This window comes from Notechis scutatus, chromosome 3, assembly GCF_049901735.1.
Source record: "Notechis scutatus isolate UNSWTSFEM ecotype Mainland chromosome 3, rNotScu1.2, whole genome shotgun sequence".
NCBI lineage: Eukaryota > Metazoa > Chordata > Lepidosauria > Squamata > Elapidae > Notechis > Notechis scutatus.
Window position 1 is genome coordinate 94,338,751 of NC_142011.1, and position 25,224 is coordinate 94,363,974.

A 25,224-nucleotide genomic window follows, 5' to 3' on the forward strand; every position below is an offset into this window, starting at 1 on the left:
TGGAAGAGTATCTGTCCATATTTCGGAAATTATGTATTTACAAATTGCTTCCAGCAATTTCAAGCCTTCTTCCATGAGAGTTCAATCTTTTGTTATAGTTTTTCCCTCACCACCAGTTCAGATGGAAGCCAATATGTTCATTGTATCCTTCTGTTGAAGTCACTAGCATAGAATGTTTGGGGAAAAAAAGTACTAGTAGTACTAGGAGGAACAGCAGCAAGTAGTAGTAGTAGTAGTAGTAGTAGTAGTAGTAGGAGGAGGAGGAGGAGGAGGAGGAAGAGCAGCAGCAGCAGCAGCATTTATAAAGGTAAAGATTTCCCCTCTCCAATCATGTCTGACTCTAGGGCTTGGCTAGTCTAGTAAAGAGAAGGACCAGGGGAGACATGATAGCGGTCTTCCAATATTTGAGGGGCTGCCACAGGGAGGAAGGGGTCAAGCTATTTTCTAAAGCGCCTGTAGGCCAGACAAGGAATAACGGATGGAAACTGAACAAGGAGAGATTTAACCTGGAAATAAGGAGAAACTTTCTGACAGTGAGAACAATCAACCAATGGAACAGCTTGCCCTCGGAAGTTGTGGGAGCACCATCACTTGAGACTTTCAAGAAGAGATTGGACTGCCATTTGTCAGAAATGGTGTAGGGTCTCCTGCTTGGGTGGGGGGGTTGCACTAGATGACCTACAAGGTCCCTTCCAACTCTGATTATCTGTTATCTGTTAAGGCAGGGCTGTCAAACTCCTGGCCCACAAGCCGGATGTATCACACACTGATCATGCCGACACCCAGTTTAGTGTAGGGGGGAAAGTCCCGATATGTCATGTTGTCTTGACACCGTGACGAGTTTGACACCCCTGCTCTAGGGGGCACAGTGCTCATCTCCATTTCTTAGCTGAGGGAGTTAGCATTATCCGAGGACATTTTTGTGGTGATGTGGCCAGCATGACTATATCCTAAGGAGCATGGAAAGCTGTTCCCGTCAGTGGTACCTATTTATCTACTTGCATTTGCTTGCTTTTTAACTGCTAGGTGGAGCTGGGGCAAGTAACAGGAGCTCACCTGGGTTCAAGACCCGACCCACCCCGCACGGGTCTTGAATTCAGGCTTTCAGCTTTCCAGCTGTCAAATAGTGTCGATAATCATTGAGCCATAGCACTCTTAGCAAGACTGTATAATCAATTAAAATATATTGATGTAGTTTATAATGCTGAATGATTACAGTACAAACAGGAACACAAATTCATAGACTAGGATAATGTATAGAGGATGATATGTAATGACAGCATGCAAGTACTATATATGATGCATGAGGCAACCTTTGCTTTTCTGTTTTACTATATGTATTTTTCAGTATACAGAACTGCTTGCAAAAATTATTTTCTTGTGCTGGAGAAATGTAGCACTAATATTTAGTAACTCTTATGATTATAGAAACAGAAATTTAAACATGCAAGGGGTTGGTATATTACATTCTGGTTAAGGGTAAACCTTAGAAGAACACAACCTGTTCTCTAAAAACTGCAAATAAAAATGCTTAATTTTCACATCTTCATCACATCAACATCAGCATTCTAATAAACAGGCAGATTCAATAGAAAATAAATTTAGGTGGGTTTATTTTACCATATATTTTATCTATGTGTTCTATATATTAAGATATTGTTCAACATAAAATTCTGAACACTGAGTACAATCATTGTGCAAGAGTATATTTAGAAATCAAACACAACACAAATATTCATAAAACCAGAAATATTTCAATATTACTGAATATAAAACTATGCATATTATGTTTGGTTTTGTTTGGGATATAGAATACATTTCTTTCAAAGAAGCAAACAGCTTGGTTAAAATAAATACAGCAAATGTATTAACAGTACCCATACATGGAATCTAAAAATATAAGTATTTTCTTATAGTGCAGAAGAAAACTTAAGGCATTTGTTACCTAGCAATTGCTAAGTATGTAAAACAGTTTAGCATGGACAGATTTGGGCTACCCGATTTCCGCTGTAAAATCAACATCCCTAGACAACAGCTGAACAATATAGAAAAATGTTCTATGCTGCCATCTGGTAATTTCCAGATATATGCAATCTAGATGCAATAACAAAACGATGGAGAACTTAAATAAATTGTTCTTCTGGGTCTTGCTAGAGATCCCTGTACTTAGGTCCAGAGGCAGAAATGCCACAGCTGCCATCCTCCTAATTTATACTATCAGGAACTTGAGTTCTTTCTGGCCTCTTATGCAAGTTACCATTTTCCATTATTTGGGTGAGATCAAACAGGTGGTTGCCATAACCTACCCATCCCGAACACACACCCATGCTAGTCAAATCAAGATATTAAGAAATCTATTTTATATTCCAAGCATCATTAATAGTTCAAGGGACTATAATTTAATGGCACCTACACTGCCCTAACACTGTTTGATGGATTCTTCCCTTAGCAAAGCATTATGATCCAATGATGGCTTTGAAAGCTCCTACACTGCCAGTCTTGAATATCTAGCCTACAGAGATTTACCTGCCCACATTCCCTAATATGGCCTCTAAGTATGCTAACTGTGAACAATGGGAGTTGTAGTCCAACATGTTTGGAAATAACTCTTTTCAGTAAATCAGTGTTCTGGATGGAACTTCACTATTTACTGTAGTGCACGAATGGGATTTCTGTGTCAATGCACAGTGACTTGATTCTTGAGAAGGGGATGGTATTAGGGAGGAGAATTATCTTGATCATGATTTAAAGATTATCTTGATCTTGGTTTTGCCAGTATGTAGTGGGATTGGAGCAAGCTATCCACTACGTCTAATGCTAACAGCAGATATATGAAACCGGTAACCTTTTCATACTAATGCAATTGTTTTACATACGCATCCACATATTTTTTATCAATATCAGATATTTTTACAGATATGTTTTTGGTTTACATTGGAATTAATGTCATCATTATTCCCAACATTTATTTTTAGAAACAATTCCCCAAAGTATTTTGTGTAGACAGTGATATATGCATGTGTGCACATGCATGTGTGCACACACAATTAGTGATACATACTTGGAGTAAATTCAGTAAACCTCTTTTTCAAATATGCATGCCAGAAAGCCACATGAAGATAATGCTGTTTTAAATGCTACTGCTTCTTCTCTTCAATGGGAAAAAAATACAGAATTCTGAAGTATTTTTGCATATAAAAGCATGAAAGTTGTGGTGGGAACAAGGGACTGGGATATTATTTTATTCAATGTTTTAACAAATATTATGTTGGTTTTATTCCTAGCAAAAAAAGTAAAGAATCTTACAGACATTATTAGCATTTTTCATTTTCTTTGAATTTTCCTGAGAAGTCAAACATGTGCTAAGGGAGAAGGCAAAATTTCAAGTTTCTCCCTCATGGTTTCTATGACTAGATGTTGTACTAAAGTTTTAACTCTACTCCAAATATTACTGGACATAGAATTTAAAATCACATTAACATAAGCTGATGCAACAAAAAGCATGTGTTTCATACCTGTCCAATTAGTGACCATCAGACCTCATTATTCCCACTAAACTTGTATTAAGAAACCCTGATTAAAAAAAATCAGTTATCTAGCTAGAATAGAACAGTAAGAGTAGAGAAATGGATAAAACCTTTAAGAGACAGCTGGGCATGTATTTTATGTTTTACTTAGATCATTGCAAGAGGGACAGACCTGGGCTGGCTGTAATCATGAAATCGCATAGCTTTATAGTCATGTATGTGACTGAAATAAATGATGAATTGGTACAATTGGGCAATGTGTTAGATGCAGATTTTTGAGAACTGCAGTGTAATGACAGGGGGACGCTTTCTTAGGGAAGCCTTGTTTATGATCTTCAACATGTTAAACAATTAGACCTTCAGCTATATAATTTCTTGAAGTTATAAATTAATATTCTTCCCTTTCATGATAGCATGCTATTTATTGCTTTATTGATCTATTTCATTTCAGGTCATTCTAAAGTCTAACAAAAACTTCACCAATTCAAAACATTTTTCTTAGTTCCAGACAATTATTATTGTCTTTTAAATTAATAAAGGATTTTCAAAGCAGATACCTTCACCGTAATAGATAATTCATATCAAATCCTGCCCAGCAGTGGCCATGAGTCTTAACCACAATCATAATTTAACCTTATCATTAGGCTCTTGATTATATAAACAAACATACACAATGGCCTCCATTCAGCATATGGAGAAATCATCCTATGTAAACAATTTGAAGGATCTTCCAAATGACAGTCATTTATTTTAAGTGTCCCTCATATTTCAAATATCCTGGGATTATTTTCCCACACATAACTACTTCTGTAATGTCTATAGTCATCCAAGCATCAGAGTGCCAAAGTAAATAGTAATGAGGTCAGCTTTATATTATTTCAGCAGTGGCTGGATGTTGCTAGGAAGAAACTACATTGCACAGCTTGGGAAGTGGCCTTGGTTCATCCAATTGTATATGTTGTAGAAAATACTGTTCTTCAAAGCAAATGTCTTTTAAACCCCAATCTCTTAGGTTTTTGGGAGTCATCTATGCCAATGCAATTAATATACATACCTATCCAGCCCAAAGTTAAGTACTCTACTAGTTTTTATGTGTTTAGCAATGTAATACTGACAAGAAAACTAATTTATAACTGGAGCTTAGTAGCCACAGATTTGGAGAATGATTAACACTACAGCTACAAGCTTGAACCTTAAGGCAGTGGAACAAGCTGACTTGGGAGTCATTAAATGCTCCTTTCCAAGCCACAGGTGTCCAACTCAATTGCATCACATGACGTATTGCGATGTATTGTGACTTTTTTGCTTTTGCGGAACCAGGGTGGGCGTGGTCTGCATGTGACACATTTGGCTCACAGGCTGCCAGTTTGGCACCCCTAGTTTAAACCATCTGTCAGGGAGATAGTAGAGACCAGGTGGATCCTCAACATCCCTCCTAACCTGATGACTGATTCTAACTCCTCGACATTGTGCAAATTCTCTCAGTTCTTAAAATCAAAATTAGGGATTGGGGTTATAATACAGTACAAGATTAGATAACACACAATTTGACCAGATTTCTTCTCCTTTGTTTCCCCAGTGTGGGACAATATGCCAAAAACAAAAAAAAAACAAAACAAAAAAACAACAACCCAGTTGAAAAAGCCACATTTTCACATTCAAAAACTGCCTTAAAGCTAATGTCAAATAAATACACATTTTTGACAAGCAAAACTATACATTATTTTAAAAAAATTTTTTTTACATTTTTGGGAAAGGAGTAGAAAGAAAACCAACAATAAATTTACTAATGAATAATAAATTCAATAATTATGCTTTCATCATATTCATATCCATAAATTATTACAACATTCAACATTTAAAATTTTGCTTGTAGGAATTAAACTATTATCTTCCTAAGAAAACCAGCAACTTAGACTTGTTAGACAAAAGTTAAAGCTATATAAAAATGTTTCCCCTTTATTCAATAATTGCATAGTATATAAATGAACTGCAATTACTCTAAATTGTAACAATTTACTTATCTTTAAAACTGTCTCATATTTTAAAATTTAAAAATATAAGTATCCTTTACTTGTAAATTATGTAACAAAGGTGTTAATATAACCTTGACACACAAGCAAATTTAAAGCAATAGACAATAAAAAAATTGGGAGAAAGCATATCAATGCTTAAATGTTCACTTGTTTTTGTTCCTCCTACAAGGCAAATCTTTTAGCTGGTAGCTGTGCGGGCATGCATGCGTTTTGCTACATCATAAACATAGGTTATATCTGGTCGTTTCTCTGGATCTGGGTTGATGCAGATGTTAACTAATTGTCGGAGCTAGAAAAAAAGAAAAAGAAAAAACAGCATATAAACAACAAAGAATTTTTTAAAAAAGGAAAATACTCCCACAGGCAAAATTATCAAAATCCTTTTCTACTACAAGTTCAATGCAAGTTATAATTGATGGAAAAGCAAAAAGCAAGGCAGTAACTTTTAAAGATATGCTTTCTTATAAAAACAGTATTATTTGAATCACTGCATTTTCTTTTATATAATTCTTTACATAGTCACAGTAGTATCAACACTAGTTTTGCATGACTCCAGGCTTTGTACAAGGGCCACATATAGCAGGATGCTTAATTATGTTTCCATGATGGATTTTTCACTAATCTTAAAATTGCTCAAAACTATAATGGAAACATGAGTTCGCTTTTCAGTGACACTGCAGAGAGCTGAGGAATGCCTACGTGGAATGGAAATATTTTCATGGTTTCTGAGACTTGCTAAGCAAAAAGGAAAGACACCTATGATTTAGATGAACATCATAAAATGAGTACTTTAGGCTACCAATCTATTTACCTAAAACCACTGAAATCAACACAAACACTCTTAGCTCTTTGGTCTAATATGTGATAATAGTATCTAATCTTGAGATTTATTTTAGATATGCACAATTAGTACAAAATATTTCCACAAAATAGACCCTTTTCCCACCTTTTCTGTTTTTAGTATAATAAAACAGCAAGGGAAATATGCAACTCGTGATTAGAAAACATATTCAGTAAATTTAAAAAAAACTTTAAAAGAGAGCACTGTTAAAACAAATTATATAGAATTAGGAGCATTTGTTCTAATTGTTCATCTGCTAGGAGTTCCAGGCTACCGCAATCCTAGACCATAGGAGGGTTACAATATAATGACGAAAATAAAATGTTTATATTTCAATCTAATAATAAAACAATCTCCTTCAGCAACATCAATAAATCACCAAATAACCCAGGAACATTTAATAATATTCTTGAATATTATTAAATATTATATTCTATAACTGTCTGGTTTGGGTCTGCAACCCAACAAGACAGACACAGACTTCAGAGGATAATTAGGACTGCAGAAAAAAACAATTACTACCAACCTGCCTTCCATCGAGGACCTGTATACTGCATGAGTCAAAAAGAGGGCTGTGAAAATATTTACAGACCCCTCACATCCCGGACATAAAACTGTTTCAACTCCTACCCTCAAAATGACGCCATAGAGCACTGCACACCAGAACTATACACAAGGACAGTTTTTTCCCGAACACCATCACTCTGCTAAACAAATAATTCCCTCAACACTGTCCAACTATTTACAAAGTCAGCGCTACTATTACTATTAATCTTTTCATCACTCCTTATCACCCATTTCCTCCCACTTGTGACTGTATGGGTATAACTTTGTCGCTTGTATCCTTACGATTTATATTGACTGTTTCCTAGTATGACTTGATTGCTTATTGTACCCTATGACTATTATTAAGTGTTGTACCTTATGATTCTTGACTCTTGACGACTTTTCTTTTATGTACACTGAGAGAATCTGCACCAAGACAAATTCCTTGTGTGTCCAATCACACTTGGCCAATAAAGAATTCAGTTCAGTTCAGTATCTTCCAGAGAGTAAACACAAAGGCAGCAACATACCAGCCCAGCCAGTCCACACTTGGAACAGACCGGATTTACCTAAGACACAAGACTTGTACAATAACCGGCATCATCATTTCATATGCTGCTCAATTCCTTTGACTTGTACCTGGAAACAAATTGCATCCAATGTATTTCCAGCATCAAGATATTATCCAGACTTAAAGGCTCTTGCCCATTAACTCACAGACAGCTGCACTGTGCAGCTGCAGCTTTTGAGTGGCTTCCAAGTACAATCCTATGTAGATTGAATTACAGTAGTCCCAAGCATGAAAAGTGACAAGGGCGTGAACAACTGTTGCCAGTGCATCAAGAACAAACATGCATAGCGCAACACCATTCCTATTAAATGGGTCCATAAGAGTTCTTAGCAGTAACTCTTCAACTACTGCAAAGATAGGATAGATTCTGAAAGTCTAACATACCTAACACAAATATCTGCTTTTCAATTACTTCTCAAATCAAGCAAGCAAAGGGGAGAAGTTCATAGAAAGGAAACAGAAATGTTTCCTTTCTATGAATTTCCCTTCCTCTCCCCGAAAATGTATGTTGTAGGCCATTTCCCAAAAGGATCCCCTATATCAGGGGTGTCAAGTGCTCATTGTCACGTGACGTATCATGACATTTTCCCCTTCTCTAAACCAGGCGTGGCAGCGCATGACACATGCGGCCTGTGGGCCACAAGTTTGACAGCCTTGCCCTATATCAAGACCACTCACGTTTGTCGTCCCCCCCCCCCCACATACACACACCTCTACAACTTGATCTGTCCCCAACTTGTTGGATATTTAATTAATTCTAGTTCTAACCTTTGCCCTATAAACATGGATAGAAACCAAAAATGGTGGGCAGTTAGAATTCATGCTTTGACTTCTGCATGCCCAGAAAAAGGACAGAGATAATCTAGGTGGGGGGGGGGGGGGGGGGGGGGGGGGGGGGGGGGGGGGGGGGGGGGGGGGGGGGGGGGGGGGGGGGGGGGGGGGGGGGGGGGGGGGGGGGGGGGGGGGGGGGGGGGGGGGGGGGGGGGTGCAAACACATGCTATAGGAAGATCAGAATAAGGAGCCTTTATGGTAATAGCCTAAGAAGCATAAAGGAAAAAATGCAAAGATTTGGGGAAGCAAACTTACTATCATCTTTTCATTTCTATATCATTATTAATGTAAAAATAAAAAAGGCTCCAAAGACAACGCTGTCAGATTTTTCTGCTAGTCAAATTCTCATTAATGAGCTGACCTTGAGATCTATCACATATCCCTATACTAGTTTTTGGATGGTATCTGTTCATTTGCAGTCAAAGCCAGCCTTAGATAGAGCCAGTGATCTTACTAAAATTATGGAGTGACAAATTGTATATAGAAAATTACTGCCCAGAACACACATTTGTAAAGCATTGGTTTGTCAATTTCCCTCCTTCCTCCTCCAATCAAATATTTTTAACAACAAAAAATGAAAAACAACATGCAATCTTTGAAACCAATACAGTAATTAGATAATTTCAGAATACGGAAATGAGACATCTCTTTTCATCAATTAGAAGCACTCTAACTGTTCAGACATTAAAAGAAAAATGGAAATTAAATGAAGTTGTCAGCCAAAGGATCTAAGGAAGCGATGGAACTATTCACAGAAAGGGCTTCAGAAAAGGAAAGAAGTAACATTATCACATAATATTGTGTTGACATGTGAAATGAGGAGTGTTACATGAGAATAAGAAACACAAATGGACACCTAAAGTTTTATCCAACTAGATCCTCACTTAGGAAGTTTAAATTGGTTTAAATTCTGGGAACTAACATATACAGTGGTTCAAATGCTGAAAACTATCAAATGGAATAAATCTGCACTGTAACTACCTATCAAAAAAGGAAGTACATTAAAACAGATTTTAATTTAAAAAGTTATGTTATCTAAAAACTTTGTGTCAATAATAGGCAAAGGTTGATACAAAAACACATCTTTGTATATATATTTTTTGTTCTTTGATCCCTTAATTCTTCTGTTCAACTGGAGCAAACCTTTCAATCTACATAAAAGTTTAGCCTACATGTTGGATGCTGCAGTAGATACAGTAGTTTTTGTCTTCTTGTGTAATATAGAGCCTGTGCAAAACATAGAACATTAAAATGTAGTTAGCAGGGATCATAACTATACTCTTTTTTAAAAAAAACAGTTTTGTTCTAAGTATAATTTTGGAACAATGAACAGTAATAGTACATCTTCTATTACTGAGTCTTTCACTTTGTCAGGAAATTGTTTCCCTACCTGTAATAGATCAGGGCTTTCCTTCTTCCAAATGTTAGTGTATAGAAAAAGGATTTTAAAATGAAGGCTGTGAAAATAAAGACCTTGTTTCTGAATGAGGGGAAAGTACAGTATGATATTTTTAAAATCCCCCCTCCTATCTACGTAATAATAATAATTATTGTTATTATTATTATTTCCCTTTCTGAATACCAAGGCTTCCATCAGGCCTGAACTTTGATATCTGCCCCTTGGCTGAGAATCTATATATCCAACTTCACACTTAGCTGCAGTGAAGTAGCCCTCTAGGCAGGCCGACTTCAACGAACCACTAGTGGTATCATCATTAAAATCCTGCTGAAGGTCACCATGGCAACCGCCTGCTGAGGCTTCACTGCTGCACGCAGCATCTCCTAATCAGCTACCATGTGAAATGCAAATTCAGACAGTCTGAAAATTAGTCAAGAAGAATAGAGGATGAGGATGCAGATACGTGAAATATTCATGCGCTTCGTGGAAAAAGGAAGACAGCATGAATGACACAACAAAGAACGGCCCCTGACATTTTTGCTATCATTTTGCATTATTGTTCACACCCTACTGTATTTCTAGGCCTCCGGTTCTGAAATTGCCTATATGAAATGCCATATTTATATTCTGCACAATTCTCTTAATTAAAAATGGCCACTGGAAAAAAAACAGTTAATTGGAAAAGCTACATTAAGTCAATATTGTACACACCAGCAAAGACCATCACATTCACTTCATCATCTACCTAGTCATCTTTAAAAGGATACAGAGAATTTCATAGTCAAATTCTCCATGTAATAAAAGTGCAAATATTATACAATGATTTTAATGAGACCCATACTTCATGGACCACAGTTTTTAATTAATAATTAAAATCTTTAAAAGCAATGAGATTTGGGGGTTTGGAATTATATTATTCCCCAATTCCGTAAAGACAGTGAATTTTTCTGTTTACAAAATATGAGAATTTTATATGCATTTCCTACACAGTGTAATTTACTGTTTCTGCTACTTTTCTGTGTCCTAAATTTCAAAACAATATGTCCATACATGGTAAAGGAAACACACACACACACACACAGAGTCATCTATGTATTAGTTACAATAGACATTAACACATCCATCCCTTAGCAGAAATATTAAGTCTTTCTTTGCTGTGTGTAAAGTATTAAAGTTTTTATCCTATGCCTTTCAGGCCATAACTGTTCCTCGCCAGGGTACTGCAAAATTGCTAGAGAAGGAATGTACAGTATACATTGGCGCCCATTTTGTTGCAGCATGTTGTGGTAGTTCTATGTACATCTCTGAATGCATACACAGAAAACAGAATAGTAAACATTAATAGTATACATAAGTCCATGAAGAGGTATATCATGTTGGAAATATGCCTTGCATTTGGAATACACTTTGTGATATAAAAATGTTTCCAAGGGATTTTTTTTTGTATGTCTGCTTTTTGTGGGTCAGGGCATCACACATGCTGCAAAATTGTTATTACGGCTACACAAGGCATTTCAAAAGGTTGGTTTGCAGAACCTTAAAACAGCCAATGTGTTTCAAAACAGTCAGTATCTTCAATTGTCTTCCCATGCCTCTGCGTGCACAGCCATACTGCTTTGTTCATTTTCCCACTGAGACAACCAAGGTAAGTCTTTGAAACAGCCATGCTGAGCTTTTCAGATGACACAGTTGCTTTAATACTTCAAGACATTTTTGCTTGCAACAATGCACTTAACGGTGTTCATAAAGCACCCCTCTCAAATACTATGCACAGTTCTAGTCATTACTCCTGAAGAGAGCGTAACTACTTTTTCATCACATCCATGTAGGCACTTAGATCACAGTAAACTGAGGGAAGAGTTTCATTCTTTCACAATGTTTTCAAAAGGATAAATAAGAACACCACAGGATATATCATTCAGAAGATATTCTATATTGCTGAAAATCAGAAATTCATGTTGTTCACTGTGGTGTAACCAATCTAAGCAAAGAGGATTTCAGGGTTAACTGCGCTCAGTTTAAGCAATTTTCCCCTTATAGCTTGAATTTTAATGCCTTGCAAAGAGTTGCAACTATAAAGAAAGCACAAGATATAAAAAGTACTATGTAGAACATTAAAGTCGTGGCCCATTTAAGGTTCCCACTTGCAGCCATATTTAAGCAGCAGGCAATTTAAAAAAAATGAAAGTTCAGCTTCCAGGAAGAAACCAAGTCCTCTCACACTGAAATTAATGAGAGTTGTGCAAGAACAACTCAGCTGTGGAAAACTGCATACCAGATCCCAGGAGAAATAGGATGCTTTTAAAAAGTGAAGCAAGTTCAAACAGCCCACCAAAAAGGAAGTTACTTACTTCTTCTGAGTAGTGGTCTGACGGAAGGGGTGGATAATCACATTGTTCTATCTTTTTACATAAAGAATACAAGTTCATTTTGTCACCATAGAAGGGGCTTTGCAATGCAGCCATCTGTATGGAGTAATAAAAATAGGATATACTTTTAACTGGTGTGGCAGAGAAGACTCAAATACAGAAACTTGACTTTTTTTAAAAAAATCCCAGTTTAAATTAGAGACAAATACTTATTTTCTCTCTATGCTATTGGTTTGAGTCCTTTACTTCTCACATCTGACTTTCAGAATATTGGATTAGATTGTTTCTATAGCATTACACTCAGCTAACATTCCTGTTGCATAAATTAAAATTATTATGTACCCAGAATATTATTCATAAATGTTGGTTAGTATTTTTTTTTCTATATAAAATCCAAATGCCATTTACAAACACCTATACCATGAAGTTTTAATCGGGAATCAGAGGAGCTTTGGTAAAATTCACCTAGCTCATAAAGGCTCTGATTTTGTTTTTCTCTGATAAATTTTATGCTCCCTCTGACACCCCTTGTAGCAAGAAACTATGATATTCCACATTACAAATTTTCAATCAGCAGGTAGAATTATATTCAAAACCAAAAGGCGTTTTCTGCATTGTGGAGGTATTTGTTCTAAATTTTATTTAAATATCCTTCTTTAAAAGTTATGGGAACTACAAATAAATACAATCCAAGATATAACCAACAATAAGCAGTAAAATGAACGAAAAGTTTTATTATTTAAAATGAGAGTGAGGATAAATATAAACATTTCTACATGCTCAACTTGCTTCTGTTTGGCTGTTTTTTGCCTATAGTCTTGGTCATCTTTCAACTGTTAAGGCTGCAAAAGCCATCAGCTGATATGTACTCAAATATACTAAAAATGTCATACATTAATATAAGACTTAATTTTCTGCTACTATCAAGAAGAAGCTGAAAGCACCATGAATCTGATAAATAAATTATATATTAAGTACTCTATATGGACACCTTACTAAGTGTTTTATGTTATTGGAAAAAGATAGCATCTAACTTTAAGGTAATTTCCTATTTAGAAAGCACTTTGCTGTCCACAGGAATGCAATTCCCTGCAAAGAACTGTTTGCTTTACATCCCTCTGAAATTAAACATATGTACTGTAAGGTTTGTTTAAATTATATTTCTGGTATTTTTCTAACAAGGTATTTAATCTAATGGAGCAGCCCATTTTGCAAACATGATCCCAGTTTTACCCCCAAACTCCCTATATTTGGTATAATTATTTTTTTTAAAAAAAAATTATTATATATCCTTAGTGTCTCCCACTGCTTATTTTAAATGTTTGGCTTTTCAAAAGCAAACAAAAAATGCAACATACTGCTAAGCTTCAAGAGATTTGTACAGAAATGTTCATATTGCCTCTGAAAGCCTTTAAATCTCTGAACCACAGCAGCGTGAGCATTGCTCTGAGTGCAGCGCTGCCCCAAAGTCAGTCACCCTTTTCTATATGTGCTAATAAGTTTGATTTTGGAAGGACAATGTGTACATTCCCTAGACAGGCAAAGCGTGTGTGAAACACGCTAGTCCATGCTGAGCTACTCAGTGAGCTTCAGCAGGGACAGGACAAGCTGAAAATGGCTCTCATGTCTTGTGGTCTTTCAGACAAGAGTGTTAACTCCTTCACGACCAAAAAAGGGTTCTCATTTTGATAGTGGTGCATACAGGAATGAAGAAAAAAAGAACTAATTAAATTTATAGCAAGAAGATCAAAACTGCATACATTAATTGGATATCATAATTACTGAAAAGGTTGGAGGCTATCAAGGAAAACAATGATTTCCAATTGTATTACTGCCATAATATTACATCTTGAAACTACCTAATTCATGCAGTGTATTTTCATTTCAGTGCAATTAAATGCAAAATTAGAAAATTTCATCACCCAATCAGCATGCATGCACAATTGCAAAATAAACACAGAGATATTCAGCATGGTACAAAACACATTCATTAAAAAATAGTTCTGTTTCAATGCTTTAAAAAAAAAGAGAGAAAAATAAGTAGGGGGGGGGAGAGAAAAAGCTGAATGTCCCCTAAGGAGTTAAAACAGGACTACTATATTTTCATGCATCTCCTGCTTTGACAGATGAAAAATGTCAACTGTCCTGTTTTTATTTTCAAGCTTTTGCACTATTCATCTGGTTCATTAGTGCATCTTGCTGCTGCCCCTGACAGCTGCTCGCCCTCTCCTCCCAGCAGCTGAATTTTTCAGGCTAATTTGATCCTCCACACTGAGACGATCGCTAGAATGATTGACTTGCTCCCTGACCTCCAGGGTCTGACTTTCCTGATTAGTATTCTAGGGGTGTCTGAGGGACGAAAGCCCACTGTCTGTCTTCAGGGCTGGTGGCAATGATCTCCCCCACCATCTCTATCGTTCGTTCTCTTTTTTTGGAGGGGGGGGAGAGGGGACTGTAAGCCACCAACCTACGACCCTGTAAGGATGCAATTACTGTGCTGAACAATAAAGGAAATGTGTAATATCTACTTTTTCATGTAAAGGTCCATGTAGTGGAAGCATGGCATGTTGATTTTAATTAGTAAAGTCTACCTTGTTGCATATCAATTAACACAGGGTGATTAGAGTATTTTGAATTGTTGTTTTTTAAGCATTTCCAGAATATTTGAAAGTCTAATTTTCTGACTGTAAAATTAACCTTCAACAACAACAAAAGGTTAAGGAAATAGTTAAGGAAAGAGAGCAATTTTTAACAAACTGTAAAACCAGCCTTCTCCAATCTGGTGTCTTCCAGATGTGTTGTAACTTCCAACTTCTAGAATTCCCAAGCAGCAACTCTGGGCGTTGCATTCTGAACACATCTGGAAGGCAGCAGGTTGAGGAAATGACATATCATAGAACAGCAGTGAATAGAAAGCACACTTAATTTTAGATTCAGCTAAAGTCCAACCAAACTGTTAGCTATTAATATTAACATTCAAATAAAATATTAGCTGAAAAATTATTTATTGGGAAGCTATGTAATCTAGGAAAATCTCATGCACATGCAAAAATAAAATTCTTATTGCAAGTTCAAAAAATAATATAAACCAATGGAACTAATATAACTACTTAGAGTTCCTTAAAATCATTTTATGTTGAATATATTGAACAAGTGAAGAATAAATTTAAATATTAAATTTGTACCATAATTAAGTTACAATATTCATGCTTCTCAATCCTCCTATTATTGGAGCTATATTGAATAAATCTTACTATTCTGTAAACTGCCTTACAATTACTTCATTTTTATTACAAAACTAAGGGTCCACAAATTCCTGTTTTTATAGAAACAACAGCTGAATGGATCTTGAGTGAGTGAAAACTAAGGGAGTGAAATAAAATTATGACCACTTATAATGTAACATAACATTTCTTTTTTATTTTGCTACACAATATGCCATTAATGTGCCCCAATCTTTAATTTGTTTGCTAAATTTTAAGGAAAGTAGAAAAATTTAATTGTTTAAAACACGATCTTACTATATAACGATAATTATATATCAAAAAATTAGGTAACATGGCAACTGTGAGAAAGAAAATAATGTAAATACAAATCCTTGTTACTATTTACACAAATAGTACAATTATACAAATAGCAGCATCACAGAAAAATAGGTTTTTTTAAACAAATCTCAGTTTAAGATATAACTATTAATAAATCTCCAAAAGAATTCTCTCATTAAATGTGCTTTCTGTATACATGAGTCTGAGAGAAAATAATTTTAGCATTGAATTGTTTTGTTTTGTTTAAAGAAAACCTTGCTATAGTTCTCAGAAAATCCTAATATTGTAGGATTTTTTTTCCTTGATAGAGAGCTTTGCTGAGTTCTGCTGAGTTCACTGCAATGAAAGTGGTTTGCCAATTCACCTTGCAGCTGTATTACAGAAACTTTTCTAGAGAGCATTTGAGTGAAAGACTGCAAGCCAATGAGTAAAATTTTTAGAGCTTGTTGTAAACATCCAGAAGGTTTTTGGTAGAATTTGGTTATCTTGCTGATCTTGCTATAATTAACATTTTACAAGCTAGAATTGCAAATAGTATAAACAAACCAAATGAAGGAATATCTTTTCCTGATATTATTTTTCTATAGATCCTTTACCTCTGTATTAAAGTATTAATTATCTTGTGTTTGATTAGTTAAAAATACACAGCCCCTGATATACCATATAAAAAGGACAGTATACTAGTTTCCTAGGTGATAATCCCATTTAGCAAAGTTTGAAGATAAAGTTTAAGACTCAGAAAACAAAAGTTTAATAATTAATGAAATAATAGATGATACTACAAGTGTTGACCCGAATATGCCCTTGATAGGTCTATTTCATGTGAAGATAATGTTTTCAATTTCAAATTGCCACCTTGGCAATTAACCTTGATACTGAAAGATGAAGACCTTGAAAGAGATTATTTTGAGAAGTATATGCTCCAAATTTTGCAAATATTTATATTACATTCTCTTTATATTTTGAGCTAAGGTAAATGTGCAAATTTCACCATAAATATCTGTAAAATGTAGAATTCTTTACTTTCACCTAGTACTAATTTATGGAATGAATATTCAATAGAATCATAACACAAGTAGAAAAACATTTTGATCAACAAAACATATCAACAAATTATGCTCATTAAAAGTTGTCAGTATTACCTCATATAACAGACATCCTAGAGACCAGATATCTGATTTGAAGTTATACCCATTTTCATGGATTCTTTCTGGAGACATATAATAAGGTGTTCCCACTACAAAAAATATAAATACATAATAAACAAAAAAATTAAATAAACTTCAAGTAATGTATACTCCAACATTTGTCATGAAAAATTACTATTCAATACTTAAATACAAAAGAGTAAACTTTAGTAAGTGAAAAATTATTCCAAATAATGTAAGTTGTTTTATGAAATTAATTTCATGATAACCTATTTAAAAAGTAGCGAAGTTTCCAATAATTATCAATAAACCAGATTTTTAGCAATTTAATATTATATTAACATTACTAATGTTGTCAATCATAAACTGATAGAATTCTATATGAGTATGTTTATTTATGCAGCGCTTATTAAATAAAAACATATGTTGGTTTTATAACTAAAAGGGTTTTCCATTTTTTTTTTCCTGAATGAAACTCGCTAAACATGATTTTGGTATGTTTGCATCCTATCTTAAAAGCATAGCCAAAATCCAATACCATCTTTACATTATTTGAAATAAGCAAAAAATGTTGTTTTAAAGATAATCAATACATCTTTTAAAAGGAAATGGTATCCTCATGTTACTGAGGCAAAATGTTTTTTTTTAAATAAAGACTTTTTCCTAAAAGTATGGATTCATTTGTATGGGGATCTGTATGTCTATCTATAATTACTTTTAAATCATTCTAATATATGCCAACTCATAAAACAATAACCAACTGTACTTAATAGAAACGGAAATGGAAAAACATACAAAAGACAGAAAAGTTTAGTAAGGCATATATCATCCTATTCTAAGAGATATTTCATATGGGATAGCAACCTGAATAAGGTCTCTTCTAAAGCACATACACCTTGGAATATTGATTCATTATTCCAGTTTCAGAAATAATTTTGTACATATCTGTATAACTATGTATCTAAATTTTATTTCTACGTAAGTTGAAATGTATTCAAAATTATTTACATTTCCAAATTGATAATGGATGAATTTGTTTTTAAATAAGTATGGAAACATTTCAAATCAAAATATTGCCACAGAACAAAACTTGTAATGTACAGTATCTTGAAATATGTTGAAGTTGTAAAAAATGATAATTTAGAATAAACCTTTTCTCTTGCTTTTCATGTCACAGCCTTATAGCAAATCCTCATAGCAAGTAATACAAACTACAGTTTTAGGACCTTTTTGAAAAGCGACAACCTCCCACAAAGTAAAAACACAAATTAAGGAAAAAAACCTAACTCACCAAAACCAAACAAATGAAGTTAACATTTTTGCCCGTGCTTCTAAAATACATTTTTAATTATGCATGACCTCATCATACACAGGTGAGGCATCAATAAGCCAAACACACCAATATAGTAGAACCTTTAATTTAAATGCATTTTAAAAACAAGAGACAAAAATATACTCTGAATGTAAGTTGTAAACACACCAAATCAGTAAGTCTATTATTTGCATTAAGAACTTATTATCTAAACTTTCAACATCAGCAGCACTTCTGTGAAGCATGATACCGTAGATCAAGAGTATCGAACTCACATCATCACAGTGGCATCACGTGACATATTGGGACTTTCCTCCCTTCATTAAACCAGGCGTGAGTGTGGCCAGCGTATGATGCAGCCGGCCTGCGGACCGGGAGTTTGGCAGCCCTGCTGTAGATATAAACTTCTGCATTTACCTAATGGTTCTTTATGTGGATTTCATTATAGCGTAAGTACTCCACTTTTTCTTTCCAGGTAAATAAGAAGTTGCAACTAAAGTTGATTTCCTTAAGTCTGGACAGGAAATTGCTATCCAGAAAAAAATTTAAGTTAATATTATCTGTGTAGTAAGACTAGTCTCAGAGCAGTCTCAGATCCAATACACTCTGCATGATCAAATGAATCAATGACTGCTGGCCTTGTGCTTTTGGAAGAAGGGACCACAGGTGGATGGATAAGAACAGCTCCTGAATGTTTTAGCGAGTTAAAACCTAACTCAAGTGATTCCTAGACTGAGACTCCTAGCGTCCCAGTGGATATCACTCAAATGTTGTGAAGTAGAAATTATGCTTGAATCATTTAGGAAAGGGAAGGATTGTCTATCTATGATTTATTGAAGTTTGCTATTATTTTCAGGACGGCATTCATCCAACTCTAGGCAGAGGGAGGTGGCTGCCAAAGATTTGGAGGACAAGGTAAGAGAGTAGCCTTCAACCTGTTTTCAATACCTGTTTTTTCAGGTAGTGCAGGCAGAACAGATTCATCTGAGGAAGATGAATTAGCCATCAAGTCAACATCAAGCTGTGGGCAGAGTGACAACATATCAGGTGCTCAGAAAGGATAACCCTCTCTTCGCAGGAGCACTGATAGGTGGGCAAGATACACTGTTTGTGTAAATCAGGTCTATCTGCATGACTTCTTCTGGTTCACCAACACAGTCCAAAAACTGAGCTACAACTAAGCAGACACTTTTCTCCCTAGCAAGGTCTGATATGTGGAGATACTCAAACAAGGGTCAATAAGCTTATGCTCATCAATACTAAAATCAGGGCTCTGACTTAAAACTGATTCACTAAAAGACAAAAAGCTGCCACATTCAGCAGATCAAAAAGGTATAGGCCCCCTGGCTATTTCAAATCCTTTCATATTTTTGATGCTGTGTCAAAAACTCTCCAATAAAGAAGCTCAGAAATTTAAATAAACTGCTGGAATTTAGGACTTAGCATTTTGAAAAGGCCACCTATCCAATACATCTCTACTGATGAATTGTCCAATTATGTTGTTGTGTTCTGATTAAACTCTAATCATGCATATTGCTTCACAAGAAGAAAAAATAATTCTGATTTCTCTTTTTCAAGAGAATTGCTGAGAAAAAACTTATCAAAGGTCAGCCTAACAATGAGGTTTACAGGGTTGTACTTTATCAAAAGCAAAAGTACATTTTAACCAATCATTCTCCAAAACCTATTATTACATCAAAGGAGTGAGAAGATATTGGTAATACACAAAGAAGAGAACAAATGCTTACATTTTGCAGAATTTAACTCAAAATGCCCCATTGGCGCTTAAACACTTCTCGTGCGCAGATTGGAAGCTTTGTTTGCATGCTGATGGGGCGTTTTGAGGTGGTAAAATGGAACCACCTCAAAGCACCCTATCAGCACTGAAATACTTTTCGCTTGGAGACTGGAAGCTTCTTGTGGCGACTTCAGGTACCCACTCACTTTTGCAGAGAATGAGTGACTGAAGTTCTGTGAGATTAGGGCACCCAGAAGCTTCCAGTCTACACGCAAAAAATGTTTGCTCACCAACAGGAGGCTTGAAGCAATGTGATTTCACTGCCCCAAAGCCTTCCATTGGCATGCAAATACTTTTCTGCATTGAGACTGGAAGCCTTTGGAGGAAACTCATAGAAGCTGCCTACTGTTTCAGGTAACCTGGAGCGGTAGGTAACCTTGGTGAGTCAACCTTGGTGAGTCAGAACAGGGTGTGCTCGTCCTGCTTTCCCTCTGCTCTCAATAGTCCACTTTTGGAGCACCAGGAGCAGGCAAAAAAACCACAGCAGAGAGACTGGAGAGGTAGACAGCTTGCTAGATCTTTGCAAGTTAAATAAGTCTCCACAGGCCTGCCTGTGGAGACCTGGCAGAGGCAGGAGGGAGAATAGGTAGAGCGAATGTTGCAGTGCCTCTGTGGTTGTTTGTAAGGATAAACGACTGCCGTGGTGCTGCAACATTCGTAACCTCAGGACTATGCCATAAGTACTTGGGGCAGGGGGTTATGTTGCAACTTTGAATGGTCACTAAGTGAACTGTCATAAATCGGGGATTACCTATATATAGGAAATCTTGACAAAAGGGGATCTTCTCTTGCTTTGAATCTCACTGCATCAATAAACACATTTTTTGTGGAAGTAATAAGTCTCTACCATAGGCTGCATTAATCAAGCATTCAAACCAAAAATAAAGATTGACACATTCAAAAAATGACATTGTTTGGAAACTAATCTATTAAAATCCCATTCAACAAGCGCTATCAAAATCAGTCATAAGCGGCTTAATTTTGAATGAGCATTTTTCAATCCACAGAAATTACATATATTTATCAATTAAACATATTTTAATCTATATCAACGGACAGCTGAAATTCTTTTAATTAAAAATACATCAAATAAAAGGTTTGCCACATATACAGTACTCTAGATATATAACGTCAACTTCCACTTTTAATTATACATACAAAGAAATCTTTCTTACCTAGAGAATGTGCAGCTGTGGTTTTAGAGCTGAAAAATCTTCCCAATCCAAGATCTCCAAGTTTTACTACTCCTGTAGCAGTAATGAATACATTTGCTGGCTTGATGTCTATAAGAAAAAAAAGAATACTGTGTAATACCATATATTTAATAGAAAAGAAGTCCATTATTAAATATTATATTAAGTATTATGGTTTGATCAATGTTTGTTTCCTTCTTAAAAATACAACAAAAATATTTTAAATTATTTGTTTCATCTAGTGATTAAGACACCAAGCTAAAGACCAGGAGTGTGAATTCTAGTCCCGCCTTAGGCATAAAAAGTCTAAGTTCACTGCCTTATGTTATGGCAAAAGGTGAAATATCCATATTTAATACATATTCATTACAAGATACTCTTATTTCTTCTTGGCTGTACTTCTAGTTATCTAAGAAACAGAAAGAACTGAAACTGAAATTAAGACAAGGTAAAAAAAATTGTAACAAAATTTACAAAATACACTACAGTCCATTTGAAGCCCTATTCTACGATGGAGAGGAAATCTTACTTATTCAATCACTGTAACTATAATCACACTTTCCAGATATGTTAATGAGATATTATGACTTAACTCTCATCAAATTTCTGTCCTCGATGACAGTTACCTTAACTACCAATGGATAAAACTGCTCACAACCATGCTCATTTAGATGAAATTTCTATATAAGAGCAATCCATAAGAAATAATAATTAATTTTCTGCCAGTGGTGCCACCAATGACAAGGAAAAGACAATCTTTGCTGCATCTATGGCCAATGATGGAGCAATTACAGCAAGTATGCTTTTCATCTTTCTGCAAAAAAGAAGTTGGATCTAAATGCTGACTGTTGATTTAAGAGGTATAATCTGGCCTCCATCCACTAGCCGCAGATATCATCAAAAGGGCTTTTGGATTTTGTATGTGTATATTCATTTGCACAGATTGAAATGTTTCAGTTTTTGGAAGTGTTACCTGTTTTGTATAGGCCGCCCTATGTAATCAAAAGGCAAATCTTCAAGATACATAAAAATAAGAATCTACCATACATGAAACAGCATGCATATGAATGTAGATTACTTATTTTAAGTCAAATGATATTGTATACACATAGACATACATGTTTGTAACTGATTGAGGCAGCCGATAAACCTCATTAAAAAAATAAATGAAATATAACTAGAGCCGATAAACCTCATTAAAAAAATAAATGAAATATAACTAGAGAATAGAAAATATGCTAATGATATTTAAAAAAAATTACATACATAAAATGTCTTTTAGTTGCCTATTTTAACAAATATGAACAACTGGAAGAGGCCATCACTTGTAGTTCATGTAATATATACAGCAGTCCCCACATTTGTACAACAGTAGTTGGGATGAAATGCAATTTATTACCTCGATGCATGACACGCCGAGAATGCATATGTTCCAAGGCACTGCACAGCTGAACAAAGTATTTCCAAACTGTCCTTTCCGGGATCAGCCTCTTCTGCTTCTTAAAATGCTTTGAAATAATAAAATAATACTGCAATCTGGATTTGATATTCAGTAATGATGCAGAAGATTATTAAAATGAACAAGCTTTCAGCTTTTCAATCGAGAAATCATTAACACAAACAACTGAGGAGGCAGGACCATGTTTAACAAAGAGAGAGATGGTTCCTCAGGGATGCGCTTTGGATAAAAAGAACAAGTATCCACAAAAACAGCTTGGACCAAAGGAAAAGTCTGATAGGTCAAGATGAGACTGGGAACTTATGTGTAACTTAAGATGAACTCTTACTTTCACAGGTGATAAGCCCTCATTTTGTTATGTCTATCTTCTCCTCGATTCCAATGAATCTAATTAGATATCAGATAATGGCTTAGAATAATATGAATGACACAGACTCACACAGTCTCCTCCTGCATTCTTCAGAACAACAGCATTTAAGAAATAAGTTGCTGTTTCAATTTTTAATTAGTCATAATTTAACATTGTTTCTGAAACTTAAATTGATTAATCTTAATAATCATTGGTTTAGATTACATAGCATCATAAACCATGATTTAATCTACACTGTGATTTAAGTCTAGCCAGTGTTGCCCCAATTCTTTTTTGTTTTATATATATTTAATATATATATTGCCCTTCCTCCAAGGAAGAAGAAATGCTTCCTCCAGTATTTTTCTTCAACACTCCTGGAGGAACAGCTTCAGCCGAAAGAAAAATGCAGTTCAATCTGTCCGTATACAAATACCAAAATGATTCTCATTAGATAATGTTTAAAGTGCACCTACTTTGGCTACATGTATGTTCATTTACATATGTACAGAATATGTATACACATATAAGGAAGTGAATGAAAGACTAAGTAGTGAAAGATCAACTTAACTCAAAAAAGTTAAACTGTGAAATAGGGCTCTTTGGGAAGTCCGTCTGAAACTCAAACTAAAGAAGTTTTGCGATTCAGAATTCAGAAGTGCACAAAAGAGTATCTGAAAAATATTTTCCTCAATTTTTCCATTAGGAAAATGGCAAAAGAGAAAAATCTGAAAGTGGAAGGATGGGAGTAGAGACTGTCTGATCATAACTAAGTTTTACTAAGAACCTTCAATAACAGCATTTCAGCAAATATTATTCAGTGATTTATTCCAAAAACGTTTGTAAGAATCTATAAGAATCATGAGGATACTTGATTGCTTGGAACTGCTGGATGTTCATACCTTTTCATTGCTCTCCATCCATCATTTAAGCCATTCCACTCTGCTTTCTATGACTTCAATATTTACTAAGAAGAGCAACAAAGAACCTTGAATTTTATTTATTTATTTATTTATTTTATTTATTTATTTGATTTGCCAATTGTTTACAAGATAATAAGTATAAGTGTATACATAGTTGTGAATACATGAAATGGGTACATATAAGAAAAATAAAAGAATAAGAGAAACAATAGGACAGGGACGGTAGGCACGTTGGTGCGCTTATGCACGCCCCCTTTTTTATTGTTTTTATTCATTGTAGTTTCCTTTTTCCTGCATCTGGTACAGGCCAGATCATGGTAGATAAACAATCTAAGCATTTTGGCTACTCTTACATAACTAGTCGGTTTGGTCTAGTGGTTGAGGCACCAGGCTAGAAACCAGGAGATAATGAGTTCAGATCCCAACTTAGGTATGAAAGCCAGTCAGGTGACTTTAAGCTAGTCATTCTCTCTCAGCCCAATTTACCTCGTAGAGCTGTTGTTGTGAGGAAAATAGGAAAAAGGAGTATTATGTATATTTGTCCCTTTATTTATAAAAATAATAAACAAAAAAAATCTAAAAATACACCCCCAAGGAGTTTTCACTCAGGCCCACCCATTTCTTTCTTAACCAATTAAATAAACCAAGCTTTGATCATAATCCAGATCTGAATAGAGGTTTAATGGTTTGATCAAATTAGTTTTGAAGGGAATCTTGTTAGTTTGGCTTGTGGCAAATGAAACATTTATTAGTGGGTAAAAGAAAGAGTAGTAGGGAGAAAGTTTCATGCAATAGAAAACAAAAAGATTCAATCCTGTAACACCCCTCAATTGGCATTTGAAAGAGCAAGAGAATGATATTGTGGCTGCACTTTCCTTAAGACAAGCAGCAGCATAAAATATTTAAAAGTATTTTATATTTATTTTAATATCATTTCCCTTTACAATTTTTAAAAGCTCAAATGAGGCAATTAAATGCCAGTTCCTTGAATGGTGCCATTGCTGAGACCTGGATTGAATCCAAACAAATTCTGTGAACTGTTGTCCCTATAGCTCAGATTTGCATATCAGAGAATTGTTTGATGTTGACAAGAAGACAGAGACCAGAATTCTTTTTATATACAAGTGAATACACAGCTTCAAGAATATGAATATAAAGCGTACTTCTTTGTTTTTAAAATTATCCCTGAAGATTTTAGATTGTACATCTAAATAAATTTCCCTAAAAACAACAACCCCTTACAAAATGCTTACCTATCTGGATATCTCATCCCTTGTTTACATCTTTAACAGTATAATATGCACTTCTGCATTTGTATTTGTTATCTGGATTCTGCTTTGTGTTTATTTGTGTTGGGATACTGCATGGAACACAAT

The 25,224-nt window shown here is 35.0% G+C and overlaps 1 protein-coding gene across 4 annotated transcripts in view; it reads right to left on the reverse strand.

Moving 5' to 3' along the window:
- Window positions 1-1,596: 1,596 nt before the first annotated feature.
- The window catches only part of NEK7 (NIMA related kinase 7), a 63,515-nt gene continuing 39,887 nt past the window's right edge, over window positions 1,597-25,224 (reverse strand). For all 4 annotated transcript variants that reach the window (XM_026671736.2, XM_026671735.2, XM_087960782.1 and 1 more), the window contains 5 exons: window positions 22,517-22,625; window positions 21,100-21,207; window positions 16,809-16,903; window positions 12,104-12,217; window positions 1,597-5,852 (listed from right to left, as the gene is read on the reverse strand). In XM_026671736.2, coding sequence (XP_026527521.1) covers window positions 5,742-5,852; window positions 12,104-12,217; window positions 16,809-16,903; window positions 21,100-21,207; window positions 22,517-22,625 — 537 coding nt within the window. In that variant the 3' untranslated portion in view covers window positions 1,597-5,741. The remainder of the gene's footprint in view (window positions 5,853-12,103; window positions 12,218-16,808; window positions 16,904-21,099; window positions 21,208-22,516; window positions 22,626-25,224) is intronic.